The sequence below is a fragment of the Erpetoichthys calabaricus genome, chromosome 10 (genome assembly GCF_900747795.2).
Source record: "Erpetoichthys calabaricus chromosome 10, fErpCal1.3, whole genome shotgun sequence".
Classification (NCBI taxonomy): Eukaryota; Metazoa; Chordata; class Cladistia; order Polypteriformes; family Polypteridae; genus Erpetoichthys; species Erpetoichthys calabaricus.
Window position 1 is genome coordinate 16,804,671 of NC_041403.2, and position 12,699 is coordinate 16,817,369.

Below are 12,699 nucleotides of genomic sequence, written 5' to 3' on the forward strand. Positions count from 1 at the left end.
TGCTCCACTGACAGACTGAGGAGATCGTTCCTCCCCCACACTATGTGACTCTTCAATTCCACCCGGGGGGGTAAACGTTAACATTATTCAAAGTTACTGTCTGTTATACCTGCATTGTTATCAATCTTTAATTTAATATTGTTTTTTATCAGTATGGTGCTGCTGGAGTATGTGAATTTCCCCTTGGGATTAATAAATTATCTATCTATGTATGTATGTATGTGAGTGAGTGAGTGAGTGAGTGTGTGTGTGTCACTTTAGCAATTCCTGTAGGTTTTAAAGCCAGGACTCATCATGAATTTGGGATTTAGGGAGTGGAAGGTAAAAGCTGTTTACTTCCGTAGAAGGCAGAGGCCCCTTACTTGAGATACTTAAAAACTATTACAATATATTTGGTATCTAACAACGTATTGCTTTTCAGTGAAAAAGATTGTTACTGCTTAGGTGCCAATCTAATAAGGTTTTTGTCAACACAAAATAAGGCAAGCCCCAAATACTGCTGGGCTCCTGCACACCGTGTTCAGTACATATCCAACTTTTAAATAAATTATATCTGTCAATTTCCAAGTGAGAAAAGCATTTTCCACTTATTGCTCAGAATATCTTTAAATGTCACTTTCTGGATTCATCAAGAGTCTGCTTTTGTGCTTTGCCTCTTCTTGCAGGGTATACATGCAGTGCCAGTCAATGACAGCCTGTTTCAATGGCTTGTGGAGATCGAAGGTTTGAAAGATTCACCATGGGAAGGTAAGAGGTTGTGCTTGTAGTACCATTAGCCAGGGTTCCATAGTTGTAGCTTCTATACTGTACCTTATCCCACATTTATTTAGTGAGTGTTATTTAAGCTATTAGAGCTATACATAGCTGCAACTCCAGTATGACAAGCCTTTAGTGAGCATATTGGCATAGTCCACCTTTCAGAACAAATCGACTGGCACAGGACATGGCAGTCAAAATATTCTACTTGCTATGGCACTGGATTTTAATCCACAAGGCTTTTAGTTGTGTCCTTTCTACTGATTCTTTATGAACCCAGAATGTATCACTCAACCAGGAATGATTGTATTGTATCCGTGTGATCAGTCAGTCATTTAACTTAAAACATCAACCAAAGAAATGCAAATGTCAGTGACCTGTTTTATGTTATGACACTGAAGGACCAAAATGACTGCTTCTGAAGCCATTTTATTTACACAGTGGGTAACTCTGCTGCCTGACAAACCCAGCACTCTGGATTTGATCCCCATATCCTGTTATTGGTTTTGTGAAGTTTTCACATTTGTGTGGATTTCCTTTGGGTACCCCATTTGGGCACAGGGTAAGCCCATCTGGAATTACAACTTACATCACCCTTAATCCTATTTCCTTGTCATGTCATTTTTCTTGTGCGCATGTTAAAACGTGGACCCACACAGCAGAGATGAGATTTCAAGCCACACAAATTTGATGCTATTGGATGATCTTCAACGTGTTAACACACCAGACATGTCACAAATGAGGAAATCCACTGGAACATTACATAGACCACTGGAAATCATGATGGTCTGTTCAATATTGTCATAAACAATGAAACTGAAATGGTGCGGTCACCTCACCTATTCATCAGGACTTCAAAAGACCATTCTGACAAAACATGACAGACAGAAATCAGGAGTGCGCTCCCCTCGACTTTCTCATACGCTGAGACAGAGGAAAAGGTCATCAGAGCCACTTCAAGATACGCAATATTCCTCAAGTATCATATCTCTTTGTTTCTCATCATAACTAATTGATGATATGGATACACAATCATTTATCTCTATTTATAGTCAAACTTTACATTAAAATGATATTTTCACACTTAGGCAGGGCGAAACCGGCGGTGGATTTTTTTCATGATTACATGAGCATTACCTTGATTACGTGCAAAGTAAAAAGAATTATAATCACCTAAAAACAAAGAAAAAGTGTTAGGATTATATAAAATTTGTTGCAATAAATTGCTATAGGTAAACTGCATTTAGCTGCATTTAATTATGATAATAATGGTGGAAATAAAAAAAATATCATAAAATGAAATGTATTACCAGAACACGACAGGGATGTACCAGCTTATTGTTCCCATTACATGGCATGTTCAGTGTTTACAAGTTATTATTAAACTGATGAAGTATAAATTAAAATAAAATGAATAATGGTTATTGAAAGAATATGTGTTATAGTGAATACAGTTTTTAATATTGTGTACACATTTATATTTCCATGATACAAAACATTTGGATGGTCGTTTAAATAAAATGCTACTTCCGGTTGAGTAATTTTTCTCAAATTTCATCTATTTTTGCTTTTTATCATTATAAAATATCTATGCAAAATTTGAATCATCTATCTGTAATTCTAACCATATTTTTCTTGAAAATTTGTGAAAGTATTCAGTTAAAGTACCACTTCCAGTTGTCTGAACTTGCCCAGAAGTTGATAGGATTCCTTATTTTTGATATAAAGCAGGTGTACAAATCTCACTGACCGAGGTTAAAGCGTTTTCAAGTTATCGTTTTTACAAACAGGCAGACAGACATAATTTCAAAATTGGTATTTACAGACTCAGGAAGGTCTAAAATGTCGAGGTTCATCAAAATCTTGAGGTCGACTTTTTCCACAATTCCTATACTTTCTCTATACTATCTTTATGAGAAAGTAAAAAAAGAGATGGGAGGACATCATTAAAGACTGGAAGGGCCTGCACTTCACTGAATACCAGGTAGCTGCAATGAACAGAGAGAGGTCATCGGGAAATCGTCTGTGGTGTCCAAGTGACCCACGCATGGGTTAAAGGATATGTTATGTGATATGTGTAATGGGACCTCATTTGTCTTCCCGCATCCCTACAATTGTGTGTTTGCTTAACTGGCATTTCTAATTTGTGCCTGATGGCCCCCAAGACAGGAAATGAGCCCCCCCAAACACTCCCCCAACCATCAAACACCCAAGAGTCTAAATTGGAGTAAGCAGAGTTGACTATATTTTCATAATACTAACTGGGATAAGAATACAATACAATTATGTTCATTTTATATATTACTTAACATTCAAGAGAATATTTTTTTTTAATTTCCTGTGTATGATATAAGTATTGTAAGACAAACAGACGATGATGATATGTATCAATTTGTGGTTCCAGTCTGGTCACCCCATATAATTGGCTTTGGAAAATAAACAAAGCATATGCAAATTATTGCAGAGTCATCTTTGCAGACGCAAGTTCGGAACAGAATCGTCCAAAAATGACGGAGCTTTCTAGTTTTGGGTCCTTATGACAGGAAGAGGCGGGTCCAGTTGGGTGGACACCGGAAGTGACATCAGAGGTGTTATAGCCATCAGTCATCTGGTCTGCAGAGGGAGGAAGAGAGAAAGACATTAGGACACCACGCCCTGGAGCAGCGGTGGAATCAAAGTCACTAGAGCCCTTCAGCTGTCCCCTATGTGCACACACGTGACAGTATACAGTATATGGGGACATTATAGAGAGAAGTTCAAGATTTTGGCTTTAGTGTTTCAACAGACTTTCAGGTTTTAGCCAACCAAGAACATGATTTAATCTTTTTTTAGAATGATGTCTGTATGTTTAAGGAAAGTCATGTGCTGCACTCATCAGATGCTTTATTTTTAGATGAACAGGCCTGGGATTAAAGGATCCTTCCACCTCAGACATCAGTCACAGTTTTTATAGCAGCTTTTCCAACATGTACAATCACTAAGCACTTTCCAAAAAAAGTTAGAGCTGCAGGGTTTGTTGTATGCTCAAGCAATTCTCATTTAAAATAAAAATATGAATGTGAGATTGAAATATCCAGAAATAAAAGACAACTTTCATCATTTTTGCATCATACTCATATTTTTTTTATCACAAATATAATGTATACAGAGCTGTTTTGTATTTTTAGATTTTTTTTAACATAACATTGTCAAAATCTCTTAATCCTGTTTTGCATCCTGATGGGCCAGAGGTAACATGCAACTTTTTGGGATGTAACTGAAAACTAGAGTAATATTAAAAAAATGACACACTGGGTGAGAGCTGCGGACTACCAGCGGACCGAGTCTAAGGGGAGGACAAGGGGAACAAAGTTGCATACTAACTTTGACCACCATGTGAGCAGGTTTAACAGACTTTGTACAGTGGGTAATGTTTCAAATGAATTCTGTATGCATCAGAGAGAATGTTAGTGGACCTTAAAAAGCACTCCTATGGAAACCATAATTTATATTTATACTTGGAGTGACATATAGCACAATACTGAATCAAATGTATTTAACTAAATGCCATCAAAAAAGACAACCAATGCACAGAAATGTTTATGCTTTGTAATATAAGAAATAAAAAAATACAGATCAACATGCATTTTACCATTAACTGTCAGGCACAAAGTCGGTGTCCCTAATTAAGGAGTCACTTGGCCGCTGGTTCAAAAAATGTGCTTTGAAAGATGCTGTTACTTTCTTCCATGTTGCATTCCTTCAGAGAGTGTCGCAGAGAGTCGGGGGACACCCCCCTCTCCCTTCAAAGAAAGGCACATGGAGACTCGGGAAAGGCAGCAGAATCAAGCTGTATTGCGTGATGTACACAAAGACTTGGATCAATTGAAATGAGCACCCAGTGAAGGGCAAACCCTACCTTTATTACAGTTTTTATCACCCCACACATTTGTCATCCTCATCTGACTCCCAGCATTCCAGTCCCTCAATCCTGCTTCCAATTAGTTCCACTAATATTTTCCCAGCTTAATGGGCATAGCACCCTTTCTATTCATCAGGCTCAGTTGACAGGCCGTATTCCTGCCCAGTACCGGTGCAGTGTTCACCACCAGTATTTCCAACCCAAAAGTTTACATTCCCCATCTGGAAGAGGAGAGTTTACTTCCTCTACCCCTTTTTGCATACCTGACCTTTGTCTTATAATATATTGGTGGTTTCTAGCTAAGAAAAATAAAAATATATAGACACAGACGTTTTTATGTTTAACCCTAACAATGCTACTGCTCAATAAGATATACAGTAATACTTGTATTCTTATGTGCTCATGATTTGCTTTGAATACATACAGTATAAATTATCAATTCTACAAATATACACTGTAAAAAAAAAATGTTACATTTCTACAGTAAACAACGGGCAGCTGTGGTTGCCAGAATTTTACCCTAAAAAAAGAGCGTGACAATATTTGTAGGCCTACAGTACACTATAAAAAAGTTAGATTTACAGTAAAAACTGGCAGCTATGGTTGCCAGAATTTTACCGTAAAAAATAAGGTGGCAATATTTTTAGGCCTACGGTATATAACTGTAGTAAATAACTGTTTTTCTGCGGTGGATTGACACCCTGCCCGGGATTGGTTCCCTGCCTTGTGCCCTGTGTTGGCTGGGATTGGCTCCAGCAGACCCCCGTGACCCTGTGTTCGGATTCAGCGGGTTGGACAATGGATGGATGGATGGACAAATTACAATAGAAGTCATTGTTTAACCATAACCTGAAATCCAAGCATTGTGACAAATATGCCAATCATTAAACTATTAGAAAATGTTGTCAAGATCAAATACCAGGGCACAGTTTGCATCAGTAAAGTAACAACAACCAATAGCAAATGTGAATCATTTAATTATATTCATTGAAAAGAATTGAGTGTTTAAGGAAGTTATGGCACATTGGTGGAGAAGTAAAATTTGCTTTTGTGGTGTTTGGTGTCCTACAGGTGTGCCAGCTTAACAGATACAGCCCACCATAAATCAGCTTCCATAGCCTCAAAAAACCTTCATCACGCACGGAAAAATAAGTCTGCTAACTTTGTTTTAAGTTTTTAAAGTTTTCCTGTCTTGCTATATGGTTGTGAGACATGGACTCTATCCAGTGACCAGAGACGAAGACTGGACTCCTTTGGTACTGTGTCTCTTTGGATAATCCTTGGGTACCGCTGGTTTGACTTTGTGTTGCTCATGGAGTCCTGAATGATGCACATTACCTGCATTGTGAGGGAGCGTCAGTTACAGCACTACAGCCATGAGGCGCATTTCCCCGAGGGTGATCCGGCTCATAACATCCACATTGTTGGGGACCCGAGCAGCTGGACCAGGCCTAGGGGTCGCCCACATAACATCTGGCTGCGGAAGATAGACATTAATTTCCGGAGGGTGGGACTAGACCACATGTCTGCCTGGGGGGTTGCCAACCAGGATCCTGAGTTGTTTCGTCATGTGGTGGGTGCGGCAATGCACTGTACCAGTACTTCCTAACTTGACTTGACTTGTTCAAAGGTATGTGGTTCACCCGGAACAATATGGTCAAAGGGGGCGTGTCTTTATGCAAATATCATAACGTCGGTGTTACTGAAACAGTGCTTTACCGTTTTACAGTTGTTTACCTTTGCTATTTAAGAGTTTTACGCTGTAAAATTAACCGATTTTTTCAGTATAAGCGTAATGTATCAGTAAACTCTGTAACATATTTTGAAGGTAGAAAAATATCGATTTTACAGAACTTGGCTGTACAAAATAATGAAATCTATTGTTTAAGATATATAGGTAATTTGCAGCAGAATACAGTATAAGGTAACTCCTTTTTTTTAGAAAAGGTATTTTACTTTCACCATTCACAGTATTTTTACTGTTAAATTTACTGACATTGTTTACAGAGTATTTCTCTGTGAGAGTCATGGAGGTATCAAATCAAATCAAATTGTATTAAATCAAAATTTATTTGTCACTTTCAATTAATTATGCTCTGTGCAAATTGTAGTGAAATCCTTAGTTCCAGAAACACAACAAAATATAAATACCATATATACTCACGTTTAAGTCAGGTCTTGAAATCCAAAAAATCGATCATAAAATCAGACCCTGACTTATACACCTGTTCAAAAATGCGACACATTTTTTACATCTTCTTGCCTCCTCCAATCTCTCATTAGTTTCTCAGATGCATCAAATTTTGTTGCAGCAGCGCAGTTAACAATTTCTTTTGCTACTTCAATGACTTTTAATGTAAAACCAGTTTCAGATTTTCTTCTGATTGAATGTTCCATCGTAGATAACGGATGCTCTTACGATAAAGGTGTATGAGGGTGTGAGATACAAAAAACACAAATCAGTGCAAACGTCGCTTTGGAATAGTTTGGGTATTACCATGTGGTCATGTAGGCACAATAGAGAGACAGAGAGAGAGGTTAGGAGCACACGCTGATACAGTGCATTGCCGCAGCCACATAGAAAATAAAGACCGTGTGCTCCATGGTTCTCACTTAGGTGGGCGTTAGCATATCATAATCTCTTGTACCAATAGTGTGAGTTTTCCGCATTTGACTTATACGACTGACATTATAAAATACCAGAAATTGTACAGTAAAATCAAGTCCCGACTTATCTGCGGGAGAACTTATCCGCGACTATATACAGTAATATTAAAAGCAGCAACCCCCCCAAACACACATTAGAACTTTGCAGGTGTCCTCCAGATCTGACACGATGTCTTACATAATGTGTATTATATAGAGCTGTGCTCTACTGTGAGGTGTGTGCTGCAATGAAGAATATTCTTTACAAATATTGTCCATCCTCTAAATAGGTATTTTATATCTTGTATTGGCAGTTGACTTACTTTGGTTATTTTTTTAAAGTCATGTAAATAACAAGTATCAGCTTTTCTGTATTAGGAAATGGGTTACAGAAGGACAATTATGCTTTAGATACGATCCTGCTAATGTGTACCTCATGTCCTCTTTACTTTCTGTATACTTTACATGGACTTCATGGCCTTTTAATACACTCCAACTGAATAGTGTTTACAATTATGACAGTGACACTCATTTTGATCTAATATAGGTTGATGACTGCATTTTTAATTAAGTTTACATGAGGATGTACTTTTTCCCCTATCCTCTGACCCTTTAAATTAAGATAATGTCTAGCAGCGCATCATTAACTGAGAGGGGTCGAGACCTTAAATGCTGCTGTGCCACCGTTAATGAGCAAACTGAGGAGAAACACAAGGCCAAATCAAGATTAGCATGTGGGTTAGTTAAACTTGGGGCTGATTCTGCTCTGCTTTTCTCTGAGACAGCACTTAGACTTGACGATCATCTCCTCTTAGTACCATACTACAAAGTCTGGTCTTGATCCACTGCTAGTATTTTACTATCCTGTCAATCATGGAGAATCCACTGCATCCACTGAACAGGATCATTTCCAGACAGAGGAGCAGCTTCAGCGACAGACTGCTATCACCGTCTTGCTCCACTGACAGACTGAGGAGATTGTTCCTCCTCCACACTATGCGACTCTTCAATTCCACCCGGGGGGATAAACGTTAATTTAAAATTGTTTTTATCAGTATGCTGCTGCTAGAGTATGTGAATTTCCTCTTGGGATTAATAAACTATCTATCTATCTATCTATCTATCTATCTATCTATCTATCTATCTATCTATCTATCTATCTATCTGTCTGTCTGTCTGTCTGTCTGTCTGTCTGTCTGTCTGTCTGTCTGTCTGTCTGTCTGTCTGTCTGTCTGTCTGTCTGTCTATCTATCTATCTATCTATCTATCTATCTATCTATCTATCTATCTATCTATCTATCTATCTATCTATCTATCTATCTATCTATCTATCTATCTATCTATCTATCTATCTATCTATCTATCTATCTATCTATCTATCTATCTATCTATCTAAAGTATACTGCAGCTGACCCATAGCTACCAAGAGCTGGCTTCATCGGATGTGACAAATTTCTTACTCCAATAGCTGATGCACACATTGTACTCTGTACGTTGTTGTTCAAAGAATTTTCCCAGCTGAGTATCATTGTGCTGCTGTTAAGTGATGTGTAGTGAAAAGCCTGAAGAAAAGATGAAGATTTAGGACAGATCAAAGGAATAGTCTGAAACATGCCTAGGTTAAAACTGGGAAGTCAAGATAATGAAAACTTCTTTGGTTAAAGGACAAAAAACGAGAGTTGAGGTCTTAAGGCAAAACTGTCACTGCTATCATTGACTGGGAAGTCTTCATGCTATTTGAAGCTAAGAAGGTTTGTGTTTTTTGTTTTTTTTAATGAGCAATCGTGGTGAGTGCCAGATGCCACCATTGTATAGTGAAAGATGAGTTGATATCTCACATACAACTGGTAATGTAGCAAAGAGAAAGCATGTCTAAAACATGGCAGTAATGTAGCAAAGAGAAAGCACGTCTAAAACATGGCAGTGCCCAAGATGGCCACACAGTAAACAAAACTATGACGTTAAAATTATACCAATAATCTTTAAATAAATGGAAACAATAATTGAAGCTAAAACCGAAAACTACATGATTGAGAGACTTAGGAAACAATGCTAAGTCTCAAACAAAAATGTATAACACAGATGTAGAATCAACATCTACATTTTACCACCAGTCACGTCAGTTTCATACAAAACAGATAAAAGATCTGACCAATGAGGTCTTCCGTGATTGTGGAACTCACGATGCACCCGCTAGGCCGATAGCGGTGGTAGCCAAATGCCCAGCACCTTCAGCTTAGAATAATTTTGTCAAGAACTTTTGTGGTTTCCTCTAGAACCATTTCTGGTACTTTTAGATACATTATTATTTTTATTTTTGCTTTCATTTACTTTTATAGATCATTTCTTTTATGTTATTACACAGTGTTTTCCTTTCTTCCACTGCCCTGTTGTTTATAACAGTGACTTCCATTGCTATTCATGTGTTTTCTGGTGTATGATGTCTACATACATCCCATGTAAAAAAAACCATGGAGCACTCCGAGGCTCGCCTAATCTTGGATCGAAGACCCCAAAATGTGTGTTTTTCTTCTGTAAATGTGCCTAGCTGTCCAACGTTTCTTATGATTTACCCCTCTGAAAGTCTGTCATTTCCTAAATAATGCTTTATTTCATTTATCGGTCTAGCCTTTTTTTAATATATGATAGATTATGAAGACTTTTGTGCTTTAAATACATTTCCCACATTCTGAGGTACCTTTTTTAAGTTCAAAATGACGTACTGTAGATTCAGAATGTATTTTTTTGTTGTGCTCTTTAGTTATTTGAAGCTATTTTAAATTTTATTAACACCATAATTAATTTATTTTGCACTGCCATTTTGTGGTTCCTTCTTCATGGAGGCTTTGTTCAGTTTGCTGGGGTATGTCCCCAGGAATCGTGAATTGTGATGTCACACATGTGGCCCTTTATAACCCAGAAGCTCAGTAGTCACGTTGGAGACATTTGTGAGTAAAAAGCACAAAACCTGCCCTGTGCTATTGCTGTTGCTTCTGCTGGTTCCTGAATTTACTGCCTGTGTTCAGCGATTTGATTTGACTTCTCGATTCCTTGATCCCCCCAGTTCTGACCTTTTCCCATTTCTGGTTTTCAATTTCATCTCCTGAGTCTATTATCAAAATTCTTTCCTGCCTTTTTTCAGTCAAGCATAACAAGACTTGTCGTTTTGCCAGGCATTCGTCTCAGTTTTTTAAAATTCTGCTTTTGTAAATTATAGCACAGCTGTCAGTTCCATTAACATTGTTGACTGGTCTTGATTTGAATTTGTGATTAATGGTGAGATGGCCCTCTCTACATTGCATTAAGAAAATTGCCCGTGTGACTGGAGTGGCAGTGGGGAACCTCGTTGTGCTTCTGTGGAGTTGTATTCACAAGCAGTATTAACATGGCTGAAAGGTATGGGTGTGCCTTCTAGTAGCAGCAGTACAGATAGAAGTCAAGCCAGCAGGAGACAAAAGGTACAAATACGAGGAGAATGCTCCACAAAAATATAAGCCAACCAGCCGAGCACCAATAACCCAGTTGCCCATAATCACCCCCATAATGTATTGTTTGTAGAACATGGTCATCCTGAAAATTTAGAAATACCCCTACTCACTTTGCTTGCCAACCCCTGGGTTTGGTTTACCGGATATACAATTTAAAGAGATTTTTATTTTCATGGGAATTGTTACATATGCGTTATTTTCACCTTTATTTTAAAACTTCAGTTAAAACAATATTTGGAATTAGCTTTTCTTCAGGATCGCATTGAATTTTGATTCCGTATTTAGACTTTCATCGTGACAACGCAACGTATAACTGCCCGTGAGTGAATTTCGTTTCTTTCTCTCTTATAAATAAACTGACTTTTTTGAATGTTTGTCTCTGTGATTTGTTAATTGTCATAGCAAAAGCTATTCTAACGAGAAACTGTAAACGTTTTAATATGAATGGCATATCACAATCTCCTTTGGTGTCTAATGTTATCCCCTGATGATGTACTCCATTACCTTTCTTGTCGCCTGTTAAAATTTTACATGTCAGAATTGTTCGACCAATTCTGAATACAACTACAGTAATCTTGCCCTATTGCATAGCCCATCACTCAGACATAAATTATGCAATAACATTACGATACATCCTTCTTTCTACAGTAATTCGGACAGTGTTTATGGTTATAGGCATTCTTCAGGATATTGTAAGTTGATGTTTTCATCTTCCACACCATCACCACCAACTGTTTCAGCAGAGTCTATTGATACGCATTTAACCAATTTGCCGTGTAACCAATCGACAATTTTTGCGTTAATTCATTTGACTTCATTGTTTCATGCTGCCATATTTAGATGAATGGGTGATTCTAAACTGGATCTTCGTAAGTGTGTGTGTGTGTTCATAAGTAAGCCCTTTAATGGATTGGTGTCTGATCAGGTTAAGTGCCGGAATGCACCTGATGACCGTGGTCTTGTTTGAAAATAGTTGTAAGTAGGGTGTGACTTGTAAGAATCTCATGGCAAAAGTCTCCCATCTCGCGGGACTTCCTTCCAAAAAGTCTCTTCAAAGAGTCACGTCTCGTCCCAAGATTTTTTTATTATAATAGAGAGAGATTTTTAAAAATTCTATTTTAAATATGATCCAAATCCTCTTTCTGTTCATCCAGGCTATCTGAGTTATCACTTCACATCAACATTACCAATACAGATGCCCACATGTGGGGTCACTTTCTGTTAAAACACTCTTTCTGTTTTATACATTTTAGCTCTGTGTAGTGATGACCAAACTGTTGTATGAGCTGTGCCTTTGACAAACAACCAGCTTTTATTTTTGTCTCATTTTCTTTCACATCTGTGTAGGATGCAGATCTGCTGATTGCTCGGCCACTTGGGACCGCAGAATGTTCACCTATTAGCTTATGCAGCATGTTTGTGAGTGACCAGAGCAAGGATTTATTTATAGAGAGAGAGAGAGAGAGAGAGAAGTGCAGGTTGTGGTAGAATGCTTTATCGGGAGTGTGAACTACATAACACTAAGGAACACTTTGATACATAGGTTTAGCACAGTGTGACCACAAGGGGGAGCCACTGAGCCTCTAACCACAGGCATAAGCAGATCAAAGACAGTTCCAGGTTCAAATACTGCATGGCCAGAAACAACACAAGTAAAGACAATGTTCTGTCCTTTCTCTCTCCTTCTGCTCCTTCTGGTGAGTGTTGTCCCCTGCTTCCCTGCTCTGAGTTGCCTTCTTTTTTGTTGGACCCAGGAGTTGCCAGTGCTATGGCATTGCATGTCAGAAGCAATTTTGGCTCATGCAGAAAGCATGGACAGCAGCACCCTCTGGTGGTGCCAAAGGTCACTGACAGAGCTGCGCTCCTGAACTCCAAGTCCCGTGTGACCCTGTGGGTGTCCAAACTGGG

The 12,699-nt window shown here is 38.3% G+C and overlaps 1 protein-coding gene across 2 annotated transcripts in view; it reads left to right on the top strand.

Annotated features, from left to right (window-relative positions):
• LOC114658505 (ubiquitin-conjugating enzyme E2 U-like) overlaps positions 1 to 12,699 on the top strand; it is a 126,803-nt gene that overhangs the window by 28,012 nt on the left and 86,092 nt on the right. For both annotated transcript variants that reach the window (XM_028810572.2, XM_028810573.2), the window contains exon 3: positions 666 to 747. In XM_028810572.2, coding sequence (XP_028666405.1) covers positions 666 to 747 — 82 coding nt within the window. The remainder of the gene's footprint in view (positions 1 to 665; positions 748 to 12,699) is intronic.